The 23,358-nt window shown below is 39.3% G+C and overlaps 1 protein-coding gene and 1 long non-coding RNA gene across 2 annotated transcripts in view; one reads left to right on the top strand and one right to left on the bottom strand.

The window, feature by feature from the left end:
• Positions 1-11,976, bottom strand: part of NDUFV2 (NADH:ubiquinone oxidoreductase core subunit V2) — a 30,018-nt gene extending 18,042 nt beyond the window's left edge. The window contains exon 1 of the mRNA XM_039219082.1: positions 11,897-11,976. Within this exon, the coding sequence (XP_039075013.1) occupies positions 11,897-11,950 (54 nt within the window). The 5' untranslated portion in view covers positions 11,951-11,976. The remainder of the gene's footprint in view (positions 1-11,896) is intronic.
• Positions 11,977-12,175: 199 nt separating this feature from the next.
• LOC120221593 lies at positions 12,176-22,660 on the top strand. Its single transcript, XR_005525839.1, has 2 exons — positions 12,176-12,259; positions 21,879-22,660. It is a non-coding gene; the product is annotated as an uncharacterized LOC120221593 (long non-coding RNA).
• The last annotated feature ends 698 nt before the right edge of the window (positions 22,661-23,358 follow it).

Here is a 23,358-nt window from a genome sequence, read left to right as displayed (position 1 = left end):
CTGAAACTAAAGATTAGGAGATAGAACCTACTGTCATTTTAGCTGAGATTTTTTTTTAATCAAAGAACAATTTTTACTGAGTAACATTAGTGAATTACTTAACTAAAGCTGGAGAGGAAGCAAAGTATTTCATATTAAGTAAGTAAGGATTAAGAGAATGGAGGGACACTTGGGTGGCTCAGTTGGGCATCCAACTCTTGACTCTTGATTTCAGCTCAGGTCATGATCTCACAGTCCTGAGGGTCCTGAGATGGCACAGGCTCTGAGCTCGGTGTGGAGCCTACTTAAGATGCTCTCTCTCCCTCTCTCCCCTGTCGCTCTCCCACTCGTGCTCTCTCTCCAAAAAATTTTTTTTTAAATTAAAAACTTCTGAAGCATTTTTACTGGCTCTTTACCCACTCCCTCTAGGTTGTCCTCAGGGCTCAGGTCTGTCCTAGGTTCTTTTCTCCACAGATTTTTTTGCCCCTAAGGAGCTTATTTATTCTTATCTATGAACTCCATGCTGATGATTCTTGAATCATTCTTGGCAAAAAATTAACAGCCTGAAGAGACCATAAACACATATAAGCCAATGAGAAAAATGAGAAAGTATATGAGAAAAATGTATGAATTCAATGAGAAAAATATATGAAAAATGCCAATATAATTTTAATGAACTAATAATCTAAAACATGCATTTTTAAAGGAGATAACATTTCCAGCTATCAAATTAGCATTTTTTTTCAAAGATAACAATTCTGCTGAGCATATGGAGAAATGGGCATGCTTATACATTAGGTAAAAATTGTTAAGTTTTTTAGGAGAGCAAACTGACATAATATATGGACAGACTTTAAAGAAAAGTTTCCATCTTTTAACTTAGTAATTCTACTTTTAGAAGTTTATTCTAAAGAATAATATAAAATGAGGATAAAGGGTTATAGAGAAATATGTTCTCTGTATTGTTATAGGAAAACACAAGCGCCAAAAAGGCCAACATAGAAAGCTTTTAAATAATAATTCCAACAAAAATTATATTATTTAAAAAAAATCTGTTTTCTATTTGAGAGAAAGCACACGCGTGAGCACGAGCAGGAGAGGGGCAGGAAGAAAGAGAGAGAGAATCCCAAGCAGGCTCCATGCTCAGCGCAGAGGCCAACACTGGAGGCAGGGTGTGTGCGGGCATGTGTGTGTGTGTGTGTGTGTGTGTGTGTGTGTGTGTGTGTGTGTGTGTGTGTTTGTGTGTGTGTGTGTGAGTTAGTGAGTGAAAGGGGTCATGATCTGAACCAAAATCAAGAGTCAGATGATCAATCTACTAAGCTACCCAGGTAGCCCCCAAAATCATATTATGTAGCTACCAAAAATCATATTTACTAAAAATAATGGCACTGAAAGATATATTTGTGCCACAATCATAACTAAAAAATATCAGAGGTAAATGAAGTAAAAAAGCATAATTATTTCACAATTATTTCACAATTATTTCAACACAGACACAAATGAAAAGATTGGAAGGCCATAACAATTTAAAGTGCTTATCTCTGATGTTACAAGATTATATTTCTTATATTTTTCTCCATTTTCCATGCTTCCTATTCAGTATGGATTGACAAAATATTATCAAAAACATCTAAAAACAAAACATTCATCAAGTACAAATGAAACTTAACACCTCTACTATTAATCCTGTTTATCCTTCCAACTTCCCTATATATTATCAAATTAAACACCACCAATCTCTAAGTTAAAATAGCTTCTGTTTGAGGTCAGTATTTGAGCCTTCCTCATTATTCCAGGATCTGCCATATAACTTTACCACTTCTACCCAAAATTATGTGTTTTAAGTTCCAAATCATTGAAAGCAGATTACTGATTGAGGTGAGGAAAAAAGCAGCTATTTTATAGAAAAAAAACCACTGGAGTTTCAGATTAAAAAAATTCTTAATTTGGGTTTAAATCACCTCTCTGCCACTTACTAACATGTGACTTTACACAAATCACTTAATATTTTTAAGCCTCAATTTCTGCACCTATATAAAACAGGTATGTTCATTTAGTGGAGTATTTTGAGGTTCAAATAATAAAGTTTCTCTGAAAGTACTATACATACAACCTATTAAAGCATTATCACATCTGCTTAGCTGAGATGGGGATAAAACATTCAATAAGTGAAGAATGGAAGATTTAAACACCATTGCATTTGAAGAACTAAACAAATTTTTAAATTGCACTTGGTTAGCTGAGTCTAAGAGGCACAGTCAAAAAAGAACAGATTACCGAAAGCTTCCTGAATTTCCACATAATTATTTTTATTATTTTTAGCCACATAAAACTATCAGTTTTTCTGGTGAAAGTATAAATGGTTGAAAAATACTATCTCCTCCCTCATCACTGAAATTAATGTATAAATCTTTTTCTTTTTTTTCCCTCATCACTGAAATTAATGTATAAATCTTTTTTTTTTCTTTTTCTTTTTTTTTTTACTTACAGTGGAGGAGAAGTAGCAAGTAGTGCCGGTAGACAATTTTCCAGAGGTGTGGGTTTCTGCACATCTCTGCACGTGAGCAGAGGCACTAGCCACTGACAGCTTTCATTCCACACTATCTTTTCAAGGATTTTTGTAGAGTATCTCCCTCTCGGGCAAAGGCTAGGCAAGTGCTCTTGCAGCTGGGGTTGGGTTCCTCAGTTGTGAGGCACAGCATTCACCCAGGCTGTTCCATGTCACTCCCATGGGATGTGAGGGTGAAGGAAAACCAATCTGAACATGAAGCTTATGCAGGCTGCTATGCCCTGAGTATTTATTTAAGTCCTCTGTCTCTCACCCAGAAGTCTCAGTCAGTACCCATTAAACTGAGGCAGGTTAACTTGTTAGCTAGCAAATAGGGTAAAATCTTGGAGCCTTCACAGTTCTTGACAAGAAAGGTCAAAATCTACAAATATGCCAATCTGCATGGCCCACTAATTTCTCAAAATATAGAAAATATTATAGAGAATGAATACAGAGATACTATAAAAGAAACCAGTAAAGGTGGCTGTCTCTGAAGAGGGGGGGATCACCTATTTTATATTAACATCCACATCAGACACTTGCAATAAAGGAATAAATACATGAAAAGTCTGAATTAACATCTTTGCACTAGTTAATAAGCCATTTGATTTTAGTTTCACCTTGGAATGAAGAGGCATTCCAGGACCCATTATTGGTCTTAGACCTAGACTTAGCTATGCTGAACAGATTTGAAGAGTAAGCAGAGATTCCCCCTTAGAGTCTACTCTTTTCACCAGAGTATGGTTTCTCACTGAACTCTGAAGTATCTATACTTCAGTGAATTCCATTTGAATTCAGTGAATGCCAGTTGAAAATTCAAGTAACTTTTTTTAAACAGACAAGAACATAATTTGACATATAGCACACAATTAATAGTGGGCTTCAATTCTAGCTTATTCTTTTTTCAGAGTGTTGAAACACTTCTGAAGAACAAAGACGATTCACAGCAAATAGTGGCAGTGTTTTCTTTGAATTCAACTCGAGTGGCTTTGTGTTAAGTATACTTCAACATACCTTTTTTCACTGACTCCTCAAAAATCAATGGTTAGCTATTATTATTTCCATTTTACTTTTAAAGAAACTTAGGCTCAGAAACAGTAACTGCCCTATACCACACAATTAGTGACAGAGATGGAGTTTGAGTCCAGGCCTTTTGGATTTAAGTTCTCAGCTGGCTTAGCCCTTCCCTTTTTAATCATTATTTGCATTACCAATACCAGTAGCTCAAAATGACAAAAAAATTAAATTTGATACTCTTACACCCATTCCCCAAGAACAAAATCTTTCATGGTCCCTATATTCGTCTTTCTAGTTTCTTCTGATGCTCAAACATTGACAGTATCCACTCTGCTCACTTTTCAGTTCTGTCAGACACTTGCACAATAAAAGGCCACATCCAGCCAGAGGAACTTAATAAAAAACAAGGAAGCTGAAAAACAAAACTGACAGAATCAGTAACCTAATTAGTCAGAAAGACAGGACTAAGGTCAGGCAATCGAAAAAGTGTTTTCCTTTATTAGCAATCAATTCAGGCACAGAATATACCTTTCACACTACCCCACACATTTACCAACACAATATATGTATGCACTGGCAGGGGAGGGTCACAACTCACATGTGAAATATCTGGTGAAGGGAAAGTGATAATGGCTCTCAATGTAGTTTCCTCCCATTGTTCATCAATTATCTACTAGCCTATTACCTACAGCCTCCCCCACTGCCAGCTAAAGCAAAAGCCATTTCTTTCAGCTGTCTGGAGCAAAGACATGCAGAGAAAACAAAAAGCTCCCAAGAGTCTTTATGTATAATATACTCAGAGTAGGTATTTCCTACAATTTAAATAAAAGTTTTCAATCCATTTTGGTTTAATAAAGTAGATGATGGATGAGCTAATAGTAATTGTGAAATCTATTTCAAGGATAGTGATTATAAATACAAGTGCTTACTCTGCATCAGATACTGTGCTACAAACTTTACAAACACTGTAACTCATTTATTCCTCCCAGCAACCCTGCCATATAGGTATTATTATCATCCCCTGTTTTACAGATGTGGAAACTAAGGCTCAAAGAACAGAAAAAAAAACCTTTTCCTAGATTGCACAGCTAAATAAATGAAAAGCCAAACATAAGTTTTCCTGACTACTAAAATTAAGTTTTGTTTTATTTTCAAATATATGTGGGAGGGCTCTTACAAATGTCTTCCAAATAAAATCCCATCAATAATTTTAAAATGTTAATTCAGATTAAAGAAATCTGATTTTTCTAGCACTGTATAAGAGAACTGACAAGCAAACTTTGGCCAAATTATATAACAGAAAAGCTACTCAAAAAGCCCAGGTACTACAGGAGCATTACAGATTAAGATAACCATATCAACAACAATACTGTCTTATTCTGACCATAAATTAAACAAAGTACTCTTTAAATATGTAAAACCCAATGTGGATATAAACAACACTCAGATATTGGAACGATAGGAATACTTCCTAGAAATGAAATGTCCAAATATCATTTTAGTCAGTAGACCTAGGTTCAGTCATACCTTTACCAATTATATAGTACACTAACCTTGGGCAAGTCACTCTACCTCTCTGTACCTAAGTTTGCGTACCTATAAAATGACAGAAATATCTATCTTAAACTGTTAAAGATGAAATGGAATATTTAGCAAAGTATCACTATAAGTACTCATGTACTGGCCAGTATCATCATTATCATTATTATTATTACTGGAACTTTAATTAAACAGTAACACTCCAATTTCCCATTATCTTTTCTTTTTGTGTCCCATTAAAATGAAGGAAATATAAAGGCCAAGTAATAGGCCTCAATAATCACAAAAACAAATAAGACCCTAAATAATTACAAGTTGACTATAAGAGCAAACATTCATTTTCAAAAGGTTAAATGATCTGAAGAGCTTTTAATCTAAAGAATTACCTGGTAAAGGGCACCTGGGTAGCTCAGTCAGTAGTCGGTTAAGTGTCCAACTCTTGATTTCAGCTCATCTCAATGGTTCATGAGTTAGGGGCCCATGTCCAGCTCTGTGCTGACAGCTTAGAGCCTGCTTGGGATTCTCCCTTCCCCTCTCTATGCTCCTCCCCTGCCCGCTCTCTCCTCCTCTCAAAATAAACAAACATTTAAAAAAAAAGAAGAAGAAGAACTTGCTAGGGGCACCTGGGTGGCTCAGGTGGTTAAGCCTCTGACTTTGGCTCAGGTCACGATCTCACATTCGTGGGTTCGAGCCCCGCGTCGGGCTCTGTGCTGACAGCTCAGAGCCTGGAGTCTGCTTCAGATTCTGTCTCTCCCTCTCTCTCTGGCCCTCCCCGTCTCATGCTCTGTCTCGTCTCAAAAATAATAAAAACATTTAAAAAATTAAAAAAAGAACTGGTAAAACTTAAGCACAGTTTTTTTTAGTTTAACTTGAAAATCAAATAAATCTGAACAAATGTTCTATAAATGTAAATTGTTTTATTTTCTAGTCCCTAGGGACTAATACTCTGATAAGCATATATTGTTTAAAATTTTGTAAACCTATGACCAGGTGGAACTCAAGTATGTGTATTTTTTTAAACATTTATTTATTTATTTATTTATTTTGAGAGAGCAAGTGCATGCATGAGAGCAGTGGAGGGGCAGAGAGAGAGGGAAATACAGTCCCAAGCAGGCCCTATACTGGGCTTAATCTCACGACCATGAGATCCTGACCTGAACCAACGAGTTGGATACTCAACCAACTGAGCTACCCAGGTGCCCCTGAAGTATGTGTATTTTTTTTAAGTTTATTTATTTATTTTAGAGAAAGAGATTGAAAGTAAGTGAGGGGGGGCAGAGAGAGAGAGGGAGAAAAAGAGGGAGAGAGAGAATCCTAAGCAGGCTCCACACTATTAGCACAGAGCCCTATGTGGGGCTCCAACTTGAGCCTTGAGATCATGACCTGAGCTGAAATCAGATGCTTAACTGACTTAGCCACCCAAGTGCCCCAAGTATGTGTGTTTTTAAAGCACCATAGATGACTCTTTTAATCAAATTTGGGATTTACTGCTTTAGAGTATATGGTATCTATATCCTAGCATGCAGATGATGGATTTTATGGTCCACAAATTGTAATCATGCCAAGAACAAGAAATGCTAGGCTATCTTTTCCAACCCAGAATCTCTGAAAGTACTGAGGGATATCAAGGAACATGTTAGTCAGTGATAATGAGGAACTATCAGATATCTCCTTAGGAACAAAACTGCACCCATCGTGACCAAGTTAACCTCCTCTTCTTATCTCCTCTGCTCTCTTCCCTAAGTACAGTGAAATCACTTCCCTAGTCTCTGATCACATTGACAAACTCTTCTATTATAGCACCTACAATCTTCACTATACACACATACCTTCAGTAAGCTTGAGCAACTTAAGAAAAGCAGATGAAAAAGAAGAAACAAAAAATAGGACTTGCAAACTAACCCAGTTCAGATTCCTACTTCTGTGTAATTTGGGGCATTTTTGTCTGGGAATCTTCAGCTGTCTTACCTACAAAATGGGATAACACCCAGCAAAGTATCCCACATATAAGGCATTTTCCCTCTCTACCAACAAGACAAAGAAAAAGGTGTTTAAATACGTTAAGTATTTAGTGCCTGTTGAATGAAAGAAATCTTCTACAACTGATTTTCTTTTTAAATTTTTAACGTTTATTTATTTTGGAAAGACACAGAACCTGAAACAGGCTCCAGTCTCTGAGCTGTTAGCACAGAGCCCATGCGGGGCTCGAACTCATGAACTGCGAGATCATGACCTGAGCCAAAGTCAAATGCTCAACCAACGGAGCCACCCAGACACCCCACCCTACAACTGATTTATAATGTGTTTCCTGATCTGACTCCAAAAGTAGTGGGTGAGTCAAGGTTTCTCAATGGAAAACCAGACTGACATGGTCAATGAACCTATTATTACCCAATGCACCGAGCTGTTATTAAACAGTATGCAAAGAGAAGGGAAGTACAGCTATTTATATCTTTGAAATGGAGACTGAGTTCACATCTCCAATATAAAAGATCTGAATTTGTAGTATGCAGTAGCAGTCTGCTAAACCTCACTGAATAAATAAAAATTTGGCTTATTTTCTCTTTCCCTTGAGGTGTTTAAGGCCATGGGAGGCAGAGTAATGATGCCCCCAAAATATCCACTTCCTAATCCTGGAAAGCTATGAATATATTAGTATGCACAGCAAAAGAGAACTATGGTTGCAGAGGGAATTAAGATTACTAATTAGCTGACCTTAAAATAGGGAGATTCCCATTCAGGATTATCAGGGTGGGCCCAATGTAATCACAGGGCCCTTTAAATGTGAAAGAGGCAGCAAAATTACAGAAGGATATGTCACAAATGATGGGTGCAGGGTCAGTGATGTGACAGCTTAACCTGCCTTTGCTAGCTTTGAAGATGGAAGAAAGGAGCCAACAAAATAAGGGTAGCTTTTTCTAGGAGCTAGAAAAGTCAAGAAAACAGACTGTCCCCTACAGTATTCCAGTAGCTCTGCCAACAGCTTAATTTTAGCCCAGGAAGATCCATGTCAAACTTTCAATTTACAGAATCATAAGACAATAAATAGATCTGTGTTACGTCACCAAGTTTGTGGTAATTTGTAATAGCAGCAATAAAAACACTAATACAGATGCCTTAAAAAAAAACAAAACTCCTTTAGAGTCCTTGAGCCAAAATGGACACTGCATATCAGGTTTAATGATCACTAATGAAATGAGAAAACAGTCCATTCTACAAAACTTAAAATTTAGAAAGAAAAATGCCACCACAGGCGGTTCTACTTCTAGAGTGGCTGAGTAGGTATTATCAAACCAAACCCCTAACAACTATAAACGCTGGATAAATTATTTTTTTAAAACTACAAAAAAATCAAAACTTTCTGAAGGCATTGGAAAACTACCAAATGCAGGCAGACACCAAAGGGAGTCTACACTTAGAAGAAGCCAATGAAGGTTTTTTGATTTATACTTTGTATTTTTTAGCCTGAAGGCAGGCCCACAAGCCCCCATCAGTCCTGTGCTGGGCAACTAAAACCTAAAGAGAAAACCCGAAGTCTTAATGGCTTGAAGAACCACAGAACAGTTTGGGACAACAGGCATGGGAACGTGCGAAATCCCAGAAAGGAAGAGGCAGAGAGGGGCCCCAAATTCTGTGGTTGACCCCCAAGCCGTGCATGCACATGGAGCCAACTCCAGGCAGCCCAGCTGCCTGGAACTGAACCAGTATTTGAGCTGCTGCCTACAAGGGAGTTGGATTATAGTTCAAGTTGAATTGAGTTAACAGCTTGCCCCAACACTCATGGAGAAATTAACAAAATCTAGAGTTTTTTATGATTTATTATTCACAATGTCCAGGACAGAATTCAGAATTAATTACTCAATATAAAACAAAACAGCCTATTTTTAAAAAGACAATAAATGGAGATTACCACACAATTTAAAAACTGCTACACCCATGTTTAAAAAAAAAAATCTCCAATGAACAAAAAGATCAAATAGAAACTATAAAAAAGAACCAAATGAAAATTCTGAAATTGAAAAAAAAGTTCTAAAGCCGAAAATGCCACTCACTGCTACTGAACTAAGTAGTGGATTGGAAATGAAGCAGTGATGAGCTGCAGAGCAGTATCAACAATTCAAAAAGCCATGGAAAATTACTGAAGAGAATAAGCCTATTCTGAGTATTTACTGCTCCATAATACACTTTTTAGGCAATTCTTGATAATCACTCAAAGTGTTACTATACTTTTGACAGAAAAGACACTTCAAGAGATTAAGAAATATGGTTCAAGGTCACACAACTATGGTCTTGTAGGCACTTCTAGACAGTACTAAGTTATGGGTACTTTTAAATCAATGATGAACTCAAGTCTGTGGCTGAAGAAATTAGCTAATACAGCAGAAATTGTAACAGAATAAGCAATTTCCTTGAAAATGTAAATGGTTTCCTTAATGGTTTCTCTTTTAGGAAAGGAACTTTATTAAAAGGCATCTCTCTACTCACACATTTCCTAGGTCATTCTGATATTCCACTATTTGGAAAAGGTTGTAAGGGCCTGGTTATATAAGTTATAGAACATCCCCACAATGGAATGTTATGCAGCATTAAAAATGACAGTATAGAAACATTTACTGGAAAGTGGATCAACAATGTTTTATGGGAAAAAATAGGCTATAAAACACTGTGAACAACACCATCAATTTTTACCAAAAAAATTCTAAGTTCTATTAATTATAGACACAAAAATGTTAACATTTTGGTTATTTCCAGGTTGATGAGACTATGGGTAATTTTTATTTTTTGAGCTTATTCTATTTGCTGTTCCAAAATTATGTTTTCTCTACAATGTATTACTTGTGTAATAAAATCAAACTTATAAATCAAATCATCATGCTCTACACCTTAAACTTATACAAAGATGTGTCAATTATTGCTCAATAAAACTGGAAAAAAAAGAAAAAGAAAATCTTAGATTTATTCATCAACTCAATATTTATTGGGCACATACTACATACCAGGTAATATTTGTACAAAGAAAAAACTGTTGCAGAAACATAAAATTTGATTGAAATGTCTTCCACTACCTGAAGATAGTCTTCAATTTATACCTCTAGACCTTTCCCTCAGAACCTGAAGAAAATCTATCTGTACTCTTATTTCTAGCCTTTCTACTAGTAGACAAGGTCTACTTCACCTCTCACCTGGGGTTCTGCAAGAGACTGTTATCTATTTAATCTCCCTACCTCTGGCTCCAACAAATGTATTCCCTTACTCCATCCAGTCACCTATCCAATACAGGGAAACCTGACCATGTTCCTCTGCTTCTCTAAAATCCTTCACTGACTCCACACTACTTCTAAGATAAAGCCAAATTCTATGGCATGGCATGCAAGGAGCTCCAACACCTGGGTCCTACCTTACCTCCAATAATGGGGTCCAGAAACACTGCTTGAGGGTTCTTAAAGTCACCAAGTTGGTTTTTTTTTTGCCAACTATCAATAGTTTTTTCTTATGCTGGCCTTCCCATCTAGAATATCTCATCACCAATTTTAGTATTGCCTCTAGAAAAAATCTTACCATCTTCAAACCATATTGATCTTATTCATATCTCTTAACACTGTACTCTTACACTGTACGATATTACACCTGGACCTTAAAGTTTCAACTCCACAAGAACAAGGACTAAGTCTGTTCATCTGTAATATAGGGATATAGTATCAACTATGAGATTTAGAATGTAAACATTTAACACAGTGCTTGGCACATGAAAACTAGTCATCAAATGTTACCTATCACTACTATCCATATTGTTACCTGCAGCCCAGCAGTGAAGCAGGACCTCAAATGTTTATTGAACGACTAAACTCTGCAAATTGGAATATTCCTCCCATTTTATGACCAAGAAAAGTAAGTGCAAGAAAATTACAGCCCAATATCACAAAGCTAGAAAAGGCGGTGAAGCCACCATCCAAAATCAGGTCCAATTCTAAAGCCCTGAACTATTCAATTCTACTATGCACTCTCTCTTCTGCTAAAAACTGACTCAACCTTTCTATTTTACTGCTGGGGGAAAAAGGGGCTTCCTTCCAGTAAATGATGTAAAAATCGCCATTCCTGGAATCACCATTTCTAAGTTAACTTGAATGAGTGTTTCGATTCAACTTCCTTGCCTAAAATAAGGGCATGTACTTGGATCTCAAAAGCCCATTCAAGCTCTAAAATCCTTCTGGGTGCAGTTTTTCTGATGGTGTTCTTTCAGAGTTAATGTGACATTATTACTTATCGAACTTTTCCCATATGCAAAATAAAAATTGCAGTAAATCAAACACCTTGCCCAAAGGAAACACTCTTTAAGCTTTCAACCTGCAAGCCAATGCCTACAATTTCAGAGTCCTTTCCAGGGCGCTACTACCGGCCGGCAACAAGGTCACCAGGCCTGATATGCAAGGTGCCTCCTTCGTGGGCGGGGGACCTCAGAGCCTCTCCGGCTGACAAAGGGCCAAGCCTACGTTCCGCGCTGGGGCGAAACGGCAACAGACCACCGGGCGGCCCCTCCTTCTTCCTCTCCTTGACCACACTAGGCGTAAACTTCCCAGTCCTGTGGGGGAGGCCACGCACCCGCAGCAGCTACGTCTGCGACCCTCCCTCGGAGCTCCTCGCTGGCGGTGGAGCTGCGGCGGCCTCCCTGAGTGAGGGCGAAGGCCGCAGTGTCCTTGCCGCCGCCTGCAGGCCGTCCAGAGCCCAGCGTTCTCGTGCGCCCACCACAAAAGGAGACACCGAAAAAGAGGGGAGGGTGGCGGCAGTGCCGGGGCTCATTCCGAACCTCCTTACCCACTGGGCGGTGAGGCCTGCCGCCTTGGCCCGGAGCGCCGCGGAGAAGAACATGGCGGACCAAACAGTTGGCCTTTCCCTGCGGCACCAGGCGAGAATCCCGAGCGAGCCTGGGACGCACGGCGTGCGCGCTCCCGAGCCGAGGCCTAGGGAGTCCAGGCGGCGGGGGCGCGCGGAGGTGCGCGGGGGCTGCTGGGGCCCAGTGGGCGGAGACTTCCTAGCCGAGACGCCTGGCGAACAGCAGCCAGGCCCGTAAAAGGCTGTGTCCTGCAGGCTGCTGGTGGGGTCCCAACCTTGAAAGGAAGCGTCAGTGAGCTGTGCCTTGGGCTTCTAGGGAATGAAACGCCGATCTGGATTTATGGGGTGAGCTTACCTCCTACAGAGCTTTATGGGAATTTAACCACTTCCTTTTTTATTGTAGTTACTTAAAAAAAATTCCGTTGCACTCCCCTGTAATCACATTTTACAAGTTATAGAATTGAAGATGCAAAAGACTGCCACCGAGTGAACTAGACACCAAATGCCTTATTTTCCATTCTTTCGATTTAGAGATGTGTGCCGACACATTTAAGGGTGAAATGATAGATCTGGAATTTGCTTCAGAATAATGGAGATTCAAAATAATGGACATAGAAATGAAACCGTATTGGCCATGAATAATGACCGTTGAAGCTGCAGTAGTTCTCATGACTACTCTCGGTACTTTTGTACATGTTAAAAATTTTCCATAATAAAACTTAAAAAAAAAAAGCCACTTCCTTTCTCATGTTTGTTTGGTCATCTTTGGAAATTCCAACAAGTATTTATTCAGTAACAGCCGTAATATGCACAGCGCTATTTCCTGCTGTGTAGAGTTTACCAGGGACTTTACTGCCTCTTGATTTTTCCCTTCACTGCCTTCTTGTGTGTCATGTCCTGTAACACCCCTTCCTTTTGCCCATTTTCCTTGCTAAACTTGTGAATGATTTCTGGAACTTGCACAGCAGCATAAGGATTTTAAATATTTATTCTTCATGTAAAAACTCTAGGGGCGCCTGCGTGGCTCAGTTGGTTAAGCTCCTGACTTTGGCTCAGGTCGTGATCTCTGGGTTCCTAGTTTGAGCCTCAGGAGAAACTGTGCTAACAGGTGAGAGCCTGGAGCCTGCTTTGGATTGTGTCTCCCTCTCTCTCTGCCCCTCCCCCTCAAGTTCTCTCTCTCTCTCTCTCTCTCTCTCAAAAATAAAAAACATTAAAAAAATTTTTAAATAAAAAAAATAAATAAAAGTCTAAAATATTTCATTATAGGGTTACCTGGGTGGCTCAGTTGGTTGAGCACCTGACTTCAGCTAAGGTGATGATCTCTTGGTTTGTGAGTCCTACGCCTGCATGGGGCTCTGTGCTGACAGCTCAGAGTCTGGAGCCTGCTTCAGATTCTGTGTATCCCTCTCTTCTCCCCTCCCCCCGCACACTCTGTCTCCCTCTCCCACAAAATTAATAAACATTAAAAAAAAAAAAAGACTTAAGAAATATTTAATTTAATTAAAATATTAAATTTAAAATGGTTAAAATATTCCATTATAACCGTTTATGAGTTGTATTTTACAAATTATGAAATGCAAATCACAAGAAGCCTGACAGCCAGTGAGCTAGAAGTGCTTTGGTTCGCATTTCTTTGCTTATCTTTTATATTAGTTTGCTTCTTCTAAATTGGCTTCAGTATTTGCCTTTTAAAGGGAAAAATATTCTGGGCCTCCATATTGATTTAAATTATTATATTATAGGGGCACCTTGCTGTGACTCAGGGGAGCATGTGACTCTTGATCATGAGTTTGGGCCCCATATTGGATGTAGGGATTACTAAAAAAATAAACCTTAAAAAAATAAAAAAATTTGTTTAAAAAATTAAATTATGGTATTATAAATTTATCTATATATATGCCTATATATATATACATATATACATAACACTGTTATACACATAATGCTGTTCTTGTAGGTCTTATACAACTAAAACCAAAATATATCACAAATTAAATACATAACAGACTTACAAATGGATGATACTAGTATGACGTGGAGTCTTTGAATCTGGTATACATGCTTTCTCTTGATTCCATTAAGGCCTTCTCTGACCCTAGGTTAAGTCCTCATGATACCTTCCTTATAAATGCCTGCCTCCACTTTCATTACACATTTACCACCAGATTATAACCTCCATAGGTGTAGAAACCTGCCCTTACCAACTTGTTTGATTCAACAGCTTTCACTGTACCTGATACATGGAAAGCATTCAATACTTGGAAACTGAATGAAAACTTTGCACATAGTACAAATATTTGGATGCTCTGAAGGGGTTGTATGTCTCTGGTTGGATTATGCTTATAAAGGTATATCTGTGAGAGTGCTTTTGGATATAAGTAACATGAAACCTAACTGAAGGAAATTAAGCAGTTATGAGTTCATTATGTCACATGAAAAGAATTCCAAAGGTAGAACAGTTCCAAGATTAGATAATTCAGTTACTCAAGGATGTCCTTAAAAACTTGAGAGCCCTCCATCTTTCTACTCAACCATACAGGAGCTGTGACTCCTGTTATGGTCACAAGATGGCTGTCGCACTTCCAAGTATCATGTGCAGATTACAACCGTCTCAGGAAGGAAAAAGAACTCTTTCCTTTCAGGGGTCTCAGATGTTACTCCAGGAGACTTCTTCAGCTCATTGGCATACCCCATCATGGAAGTTAAGAGAACAGGCTCTAGAATGAGACGGCTGGTTCAAATCCTCTCTCTACTGCTTTCTAGCTGTGTGACTTTAAGCAAGTTAGTCTCTCTAGGCTTCGGTTTAGTAATAGTACCCTCCTCATTGCTTTATGATGGGAATAAAATGAGTTAATAACTATAAAATTCTTTTTAAATTACTGAGCATTGGGACGCCTGAGTGGCTCAGTCGGTTAACCTTCTGACTTCGGCTCAAGTCATGATCTCATGGTTTGTGAGTTCGAGCCCCACGTCGGGCTCTGTCCTGACTGCCTGGAGCCTGTTTCTGATTCTATGTCTCCTGCTCTCCACCCTTCCCTCACTCATGATCTGTCTCAAAAATAAATAAACAGGGGCACCTGGGTGGCTTAGTCGGTTAAGCGTCCGGCTTTCGCTTAGGTCATGATCTCACGGTTCGTGAGAGCCCGCGTCAGGCTCTGTGCTGACTGCCAGCTCAGAGCCTGGAGCCTATTTCAGAGTCTGTATCTCCCTCTCTCTCTGCCCCTCCCCTGCTCACGCTGTCTCTCTCTCTCTCTCTCTCTCTCCTAGAAATAAAAAAATAAAAATATTTTTTAAAAAATAAATAAATAAATAAGTAAACGTTAAAAAATAAATAAATTACTGAGCATAGAGTAATTGGATGTCTTCCGTAATGAGTAGCATCTGTGGAGTTCACAGTCCACAGAGAAGGTATATGTCTTATCGGTATCTAACAGTCCAAGCAAGGACTTAGCAGGTATCCCTAATTTCTGTTACCTAGGCGCCAAGAGTGCAAAGAGTAATGTTTAAAACATTAGGGATCAGGGCTAAAGGAATGTCTAGCCTGTTAACTCTTTCTGAAGATGACACAGAAAATGCTTTCAAGAGTCATTCTGCTGCCAGTAAGTGTAATACCGCTTTGTTCAGCGGTCCAAAAGATCTGTTAATGTCCAGCATGATTTTGGCTTATCCTTAACCCAAATAATTCTCAGTGAAAATATTAGGATTAATCTTTCTCACACCTGGTAATGTGAGTTCATTTCTGGAGCCACCCCACTTATAACATAACCTAATGCACAGTCAGCTATTCTTCCCAGAGTCTTTAGGATAGAATTGTGGGGTCTCTTTGAAAAATTCCTACTCTCAAAGCCATCGTTTCTAGGCACAGACCAACATGGATGCCAGTGATGTTAAATGTTACTTATCTTACCCCATAGGCTTGATTGAAATTGGCTTGATTACATACTGTAATGAATATTATGGCTGCCTGGTTAGACATATTCCATGATTCTAAGTTAGTGCTACTACCATAAGCCCAGGGAAGTTGGCCCTAACTGTAGTGATCGACTCTTTGATTGAAGAATGTGTGTGGCTTTGGGGTGGGGAGTGGGGGGTGGAGGGGAATTGAGGGACTGAGAGCTAGGAGAACTGGGATAAAGTTGAGGGGAATGACCAAATGTGGAAACTTGTGCTCTGCCATATCTATGATTTCTTCTCCATTTAAACCACCATAAGCAGGCACTAGTGAGGGCATAGTATAATGCAAATCATGAGCTTTCAAATCAGAGGAACTTGAGATTGCTATTCTGACCTCATCTCTTACTAGAATCTGTGAAGCTTTGGTCCTCAATTTCTTCGAGTATAATTAGAGCATTAAATCATTCTCTTAGGTCGCATCATACTTACTAAAGCAGCCTTGGGCACATTATAGTATGCTCTGCCTCCCACATGCCTACTCACAGTATTGACTCACCTCGGGTTTTCTAGCAAATAACATGAAGTGTGGGTCCAGTTCTGTTTTGAAGGAAGAAGACAGACTGAGTCAAAACTCAAAGGAAGGAGAAAAAAAGAGATAAGGTTATTGCTGGATGAATAAGAAAGAGTTTTCAAGAGAAAGGAAATAAAGGTCCTTCAAGTAGGAAATTTGACGGTGCAAAGAAGCATGATATAGTCACAGTGGTACACTGAAGCGTTAGACCTGCTTCATGCTGTGTCACTCTGAGGTGAGGGGGGATATTAGCATAATGAATAACTTCTTTGTGATCTTTCCAAATTCTTCTCAAGTTAATCTTGGATATGGGACCAAAAGGTAAAATCAAAATCAAAACAGCCAGTAACTGTACAAACCTCAAGAAGAGACTGTCTAAAAAAATGATAAGCAGAATGTCACCCAAACCATTATCAGATTCAAGTTGCTTATTACTTCCCTAGTGTGGGAATGAATCTTAGTAGCCTCTACGACTCAAATGAAATTTCCTCTAAGAATTTTATCAATGCTTCCCTATCAAGTGATCAATGTAATTAAACAAGAAATATTATTCTTGCTTGACAGGTAAAATTTTAAGATTGCTAATTGCTAGTATGGGTAATGTGTGGAGCAACAATCTCTCATCCAGTGATGGTAGTATGACAATTAAGACCAGCCTCTCCAGATGCTAATTTGGCAATATAGACTGAATTTATTTATATGCAAACCATTTTATCCACCAATTTTACTTCTATGAATTTATCCTAAGGAAATAACCAGGAAAGTCTACAAAGTTATACAAACAGCTATGTTCATCACAGCATTATTCATAATACTGAAATCCTGGAAGCCATATAAATGATCATCATCAACAGAGAACTGATTAAACAAATTACAATACAACCATATAATAGGATGTTCCTCTGCAAATTTAAAACTAATGACAAAGATTAGTATTTATTTTAAAGGAAAAATGCCCATGATGTGTTAAGTTTAATTTTTAAAATTTTACAAAGCATCATATATAACATGACCACACTTTTTGTATGTGCATAGAAAAAAATATGGAAAGTTACATATCAAAATGGTAATACGAGGGGGCACCTGGGTGGCTCAGTCAGTTAAGCATCCAACTCTTGATCTTAGCTCAGGTCTGGATCTCGGGGTCATGAGTTCAGGCCCCGCGTTGGGCTCTGTACTAGGCATGTAGACTACTTAAAAGAATGTTAATAGAGGCATCTAGGTAGCTCAGTCCCTTGAGCATCCAATTTTGGCTCAGGTCAAGATCTCACAGTTAGTAGGTTGGAGCCCCCTGTCAGGCTTTCTGCTGTCAGGGCAGAGCCTGCTTGGAATCCTCTGTCCCCCTCTGTCTCTGCCCCTCCCCCACTCATTCTCTCTGTCTCCCGCTCTCTCTCTCTCTCTCTCTCTCTCTCTGTCTCTCCCAAAAGTAAATAAACAAAAAAATGTTAATAAGAGTTCTCTCTGGGTGATGGGATATAAGGTACTTTTAATTTTTTTATACCTTTTGTATCATCTGAATTTATTTCAATTAACGTTATTTTTATTGCAAGAAAATAAAACTGTTCAATTTTAGAAACAGGGTAATAAAGGAAATATAAAAGTGAAAACATTGATAACTCTCTTTCATATCACTTCTTTTTGTGGATGAAAACCTCTTCAGAGTAGAATTCCTTTTACTGCTATTAATTCAAGTTTTAATTTAGGGCATCAGTGAGTGTGGGCTGGCAAGAGGGAAATGAGCCAGTGCTTAGGCTCTTTGGGCAGTTTTAATTTTAGGCAGAAGAAACAGTTCTGGACTCTTTCCCACAAGGCTGCTTCTTAAAATTCCTATGCAAATCTGAATTCATTTCTTCCCTGACCAGTCACAAAAAGATTTATATAAAATTTCTTTAAATAGCCAATTCTCCTTGCTCATATAAAATATTCCTCCACTAAGAAATATTATATTGCAGCTAAGTAGTTCCTTTGCTTCATGCACTTGTATGGTATGGTATAAACAGCCTGAGCTGTGTAATGAAAGAGTAATCAGAGCAAGTTGAAATTGATCAGAAAAGTCTTTCATTCATTTGTGCGCTGTACAAATATATTTTCGCCCCAATTATCTTCAGCACTGAAGATACAAAAATGGAAAACATTGTCCATTATTGGGAAGACCTAACACACTGCAACAAATGATTATAGTACAGAGTATTTGTGCAAGATTAAATGGGAATTTGGAGGAAGGAGTGCCAAAGTCTTCCTGGGGGAGTTCATGTCAGGCTAAGACTGGAAGGCTACATAGGAATTGCCATAAATAGGGTTTCTTGGGGATAAGTTTTCACCTGAAGGAAATGAAAGATATGTATTGTTAGAAAGAAGCTGAAAGAGCAAATAACTAAACTTCTAAACTGATCCTGCTAATAAAAAAGCTTAGAGGAAACATTTCCCTGCTTCTTCTGGAGCCCACTTCCTACCAGGTAATTGCACTGCATAGTAACAAAGGCACTTGATGTTGGTGCTGGGGTCTTCATGGTCCTTTCTAGAAGCGAGATGCTTTGGGGAGGGGCTTGCACACTACTGTGTGTTAATGGTTGTGCGTTAATGTCAAGATGGCATGTTATAGGGGAGCCTGGGTGGCTCAGTCGGTTAAGTGTCTGACTTCAGCTCACATCCTGATCTCATGGCTTGTGGCTTCGAGCCCCACATCGGGCTCTGTGCTGACAGCTCAGAGTCTGGAGTCTGCATCTGATTCCGTGTCTCCGTGTCTCCGTGTCTCTCTCTCCCTCTCTCTTTCTCTCCCTGTCTCTACCCTTCTCCCGCTCGTGCTCTGTCTCTCTCTGTCTCTCAAAAATAAATAAACATTAATGGATGGCATGTCATAGAATTAGAAGGGGCTGTGGTATTAAAGTGCTCAAAGGACAGGAATTAGTGTATAGATTCTGAGATAGCCTGATTCAGTGGGTCCTCATATGAGCATTTTAGAGCAGGAAAGACTAGAAAAGATCTGGTCCAATCACCTCACTTTACAGATTTTTAAAAAGTTACTAAGATTGCCAAAGATCTTAACAACTGCCTTCTTTAAAAATAAATTATTAAATGTGATGTTTGGTGTAATAGTGCTGTAGTATATCTCTACAAAACTTAATGGGAAGATTCATTCCATCCATCTGAATAGCAGAGAAATAATGGTCTGTTTTCCTAGCTTTAGCTCATGTGTGTCTTCTGTTTATATAGTCAAAGGTCAAAAGCTGACTAAGAACAGATGAGCCCTTTCCTTTTACATCACTTTTCGACTTTTCAAAGGGCTTAAAATAAACTATCATTTTCCATTATTTACTTAAGGGATTTGTTTTGCAGAATTTGTAGCTCTTGGGAACCCCCCTGTCATTCTTACGAAGTACACAATCTGATTCTTACTCATCTATCAACATCCAAGGAATGTTAGTATTAATATGTATGGTTTAAATCACCCAAAACAGAATAAGAAGGCTGAATTGGCCAGCAATATTTGTGACTTTCCATAAATATCTTATGTGTATAGACTCAGGAAATTACTCTACTTTGAGATAGAGGAAATGATAGAGATAGAGATATAGACATGGGTGGAGGAGAGGGGGAGGAAGGGGTGGGGAGAGAGAGGGTGGAAGAGAGAGAGAGAGGAAGGAACAAGAGCCTGTACGTCAGTTCTGAGACCAAGGATTAATTTCTCTGAATAAAAGCACTTCCTTTTCTAACCAGCATTTCATCTGACACAGACTTAAAAACCACTGCAATCCTAGACTTCTAAGGGCTTACAAAAATTTTATAGCTGACCTTGTGTAGAGGGGTTTGCACTAATATTTACATGGATTCACTCTTCTGCTGAACTCCAACTTGAAATCTGTGAGATGCTATTCCCCAGAGTACATCCAGCACTCAAATCCTTGCTAGTCAACATCTAGACAAAACTAGATTCTAAATTCTGCCTTCACAATGCCTGTGCTACGAAGATTCAATCAGATGTATTAACAACTGCAGATTTTACTGGTGACAGTTTGTATTTATCCACATTATAAGTTTTCTCAGATTAGTATTTTGAAAGGTATTGTAAAAAAAAATTACCAGTTTTGACATTCATTTAATCAAATACTTGTTTAGTATTTCTGCAATAGTAAACTTCCCCATGGCCCCATGACTGCTTGCTAAATTGATGAAACATTTTGTTAAACGTGTAACCTGGGAGGAAAAATACTAAGAGGGACAAAACTTGCCATTCACTAAACCATTCCTCAATCCATTCAATGTTTGCCAAGTTTCTTTCATGGGTCAGGGAAAGGGCAGTAAGTGCTTAAGATGTCGAGATAAAGGACATAGTCCGACCCACTCCAAGGAGCTCACAGTCTCAATATGAGTCCACAATTGAGTTCTTAGGTGGATTTGTCCACTGAAGAGAGCATACAACTCCAAACTCCCCTATTGGATGATCTGCTCCCTCTGAAATCTAGTGTTCTTTTGCTATGATGCAGTTTTGCAACTTGTCCTTGTGTTTTAGTAACAATAAATGTTCAAAATAATAAACATCATTGAGCACCTACTATACCAGGTGGTAAGGTAGGCAGACTCATAAGATGGCCTCCAGTGTCCCTGCTTCCTTGTATTCATGGTCTTATGTATTCTCCTTCTGTTAAGTGTGGGCTGGGCTAAGTGACCTGCTTCTCACCAATAGAATATGGCAAAGGTTATGGGATGTCACTTCTATAATTATGTTAGAAAAGACTGTGACTTCTGTCACTATTGCTTTCTTGGTTTGCACATTTTGGTGAAACAAACTGCCATATCAGAGAGGCCTACCTGTCAAGCAGCTGAGGGTGGCCTCTAAGCAAGGCCCCTAGTTTATCGATCTGTGAAGAACTTAATCCTGCCAACAACCACATGCACTTGGAAGCAGATCCTTCCCCAGTTGGGCCTTCAGATGAGCCAGAGCCTTGTGAAAGACTCTGAGAAAAAAGACCAGGTAAACTGTGCCTAGATTCTTTTTTTTTTTTTTTTAATATTTTTATTTATTTCTAGGAGAGAGAGAGAGACAGCGTGAGCAGGGGAGGGTCAGAGAGAGAGGGAGACACAGACTCTGAAACAGGCTCCAGGCTCTGAGCTGGCAGTCAGCACAGAGCCCGACGCGGGGCTCGAACCCACGAACCGCGAGATCATGACCTAAGCGAAAGTCGGACGCTTAACCGACTGAGCCACCCAGGCGCCCCATACTGTGCCTAGATTCTTGACTCACAGAAACTGTAAGATAATAAATCTATCTTGTTTTAATTTTGGGGATAATTTGCTATGCAGCAGGAGATAACTAACATGGAAATTATCCTCATTCTTAAGGAGTTGTCAGTATAGCCGCAGTCAGACAAAACACTACAGCATAATTTTTAAAGTAGTGCTATCTTCAGTAACTTGGCAGAGGTTTAAATCAGGGACTGAATTCTGTGATTCCGGCATTTCAGTTCCAATCTCAAGCTAACTTGATTTCTGTTTTTCTAGATTTTCCAGTTGGAAAAGCTCTTGAACAACTCCATCCCTTGAGTTCTTACCCTATATTCCACCTGAAAAGAAGAGTCATGATACACACTGTAATTGACCAACTGGACTACACAATCCTTGAGGGTTGGAAGAGTATTTTATACTTCATGCTTTTTCACGTGCCCTTACATATAGTGGGAGGGCTCACCAAGTATGAATGATGAACTATATTCTCACAGTTAGGAAAAGAGCAAAAGGCACATGAGAGACTTCTGCATTTCCTGAAAGACCTGAGAATTCTGGCACATGTAGGGTGGGGTGGGGAGCTGCCAAAGCAATCTTATACAGGGCTCTGATGCACAATTCATGAGCCAAACATACGAAGCCTTGGAAGACTTCCACAGGCAATATTCACCATGACACTACATACTTCCTCCAGAACTTTCCAGGATCCATAAAACAAGAGCCCTGAAGGTTATTTTTATTGATAACAGCAGACGCTGCCTGTGCTCTGCCTATCACCTCAAGGTACTGGCCATCACAGTGTATGCCAGAGCATCTTCCTGCAACTGTCCATTTGCGGGCTTCAGCCAGAAGTGCAAGTGCAGCCCTCAGCTGCTGACATTTGAATGGGAGGAAAAATCCCCAGTCTTCCTTGCTCTCCTTGGATGGGATGACTCTGAGGTGTGTTCTGTGCTATCATCCATAGCTCCCCAGTGATACTGACCCCCAGGAATTCACAGGGTTCACCTCCTCAATGACAGTCTCTTGGGTCACTCCAAAATAAACTACCTGGACTCAAATCTTTGTCTCAAAGTTGGTTTCTGGGAAAACCTGGGAACAATTCAACTAAAATCAGATGCTTAAGTCTGAATCTTGTTGAATTAGTCCTGCTGAAGCCATCTTGCTCAAACATCTCAGGAAAGAACTAGACCTAATTTGGTGAAGTGTGATCCAATGGGAAGCCTGGGTGGGGAGGGCAGTACTTGGAAACTGACTTGCTCATGGGGGTGGAGTGAACACTGGGGGCTAAATTGAGAGATAACTTTTTTTTTTAATGATACAGACTTCCAATAAATTTTAGAATATAGACAAATAGTTGCTAGTAGTGGTACCTGGGTGGTTCAGTCGCCTAAGCGTCTGACTCTTGGTCTTGATCTCAGCTCAGGTCTTGATCTCAGGGTTGCAAGTGCAAGCCTGTGTTGGGCTCCATGCTGAGCATGAAGCCTACTTGAAAAAAAAAGGGGGTGCCTGGATGGCTCAGTCGGTTAAGTGTCTGACTTTGGCTCAGGTCATGATCTTGCGGTTCGTGGGTTTGAGCCCTGCATCAGGTTCTGTACTGGCAGCTCAGACCCTGGAGCCTGTTTCAGATTCTGTGTCTCCGTCTCTCTCTGCCCCTCTCCCACTCATGCTCTGTCTCTCTCTGTCTCAAAAATAAATAAACTGTAAAAAAAAATTTTTTAAGTCACTAATAGTTATCAATCAGCCCAGAGCTTAGTCT

The sequence above is a fragment of the Hyaena hyaena genome, unplaced genomic scaffold (assembly GCF_003009895.1).
Source record: "Hyaena hyaena isolate Hyena2069 unplaced genomic scaffold, ASM300989v1 scaffold_786, whole genome shotgun sequence".
Lineage (NCBI taxonomy): Eukaryota > Metazoa > Chordata > Mammalia > Carnivora > Hyaenidae > Hyaena > Hyaena hyaena.
The sequence above is the reverse complement of the archived record's forward strand: the minus strand, read 5'-3'. Positions and strand labels throughout refer to the sequence as shown.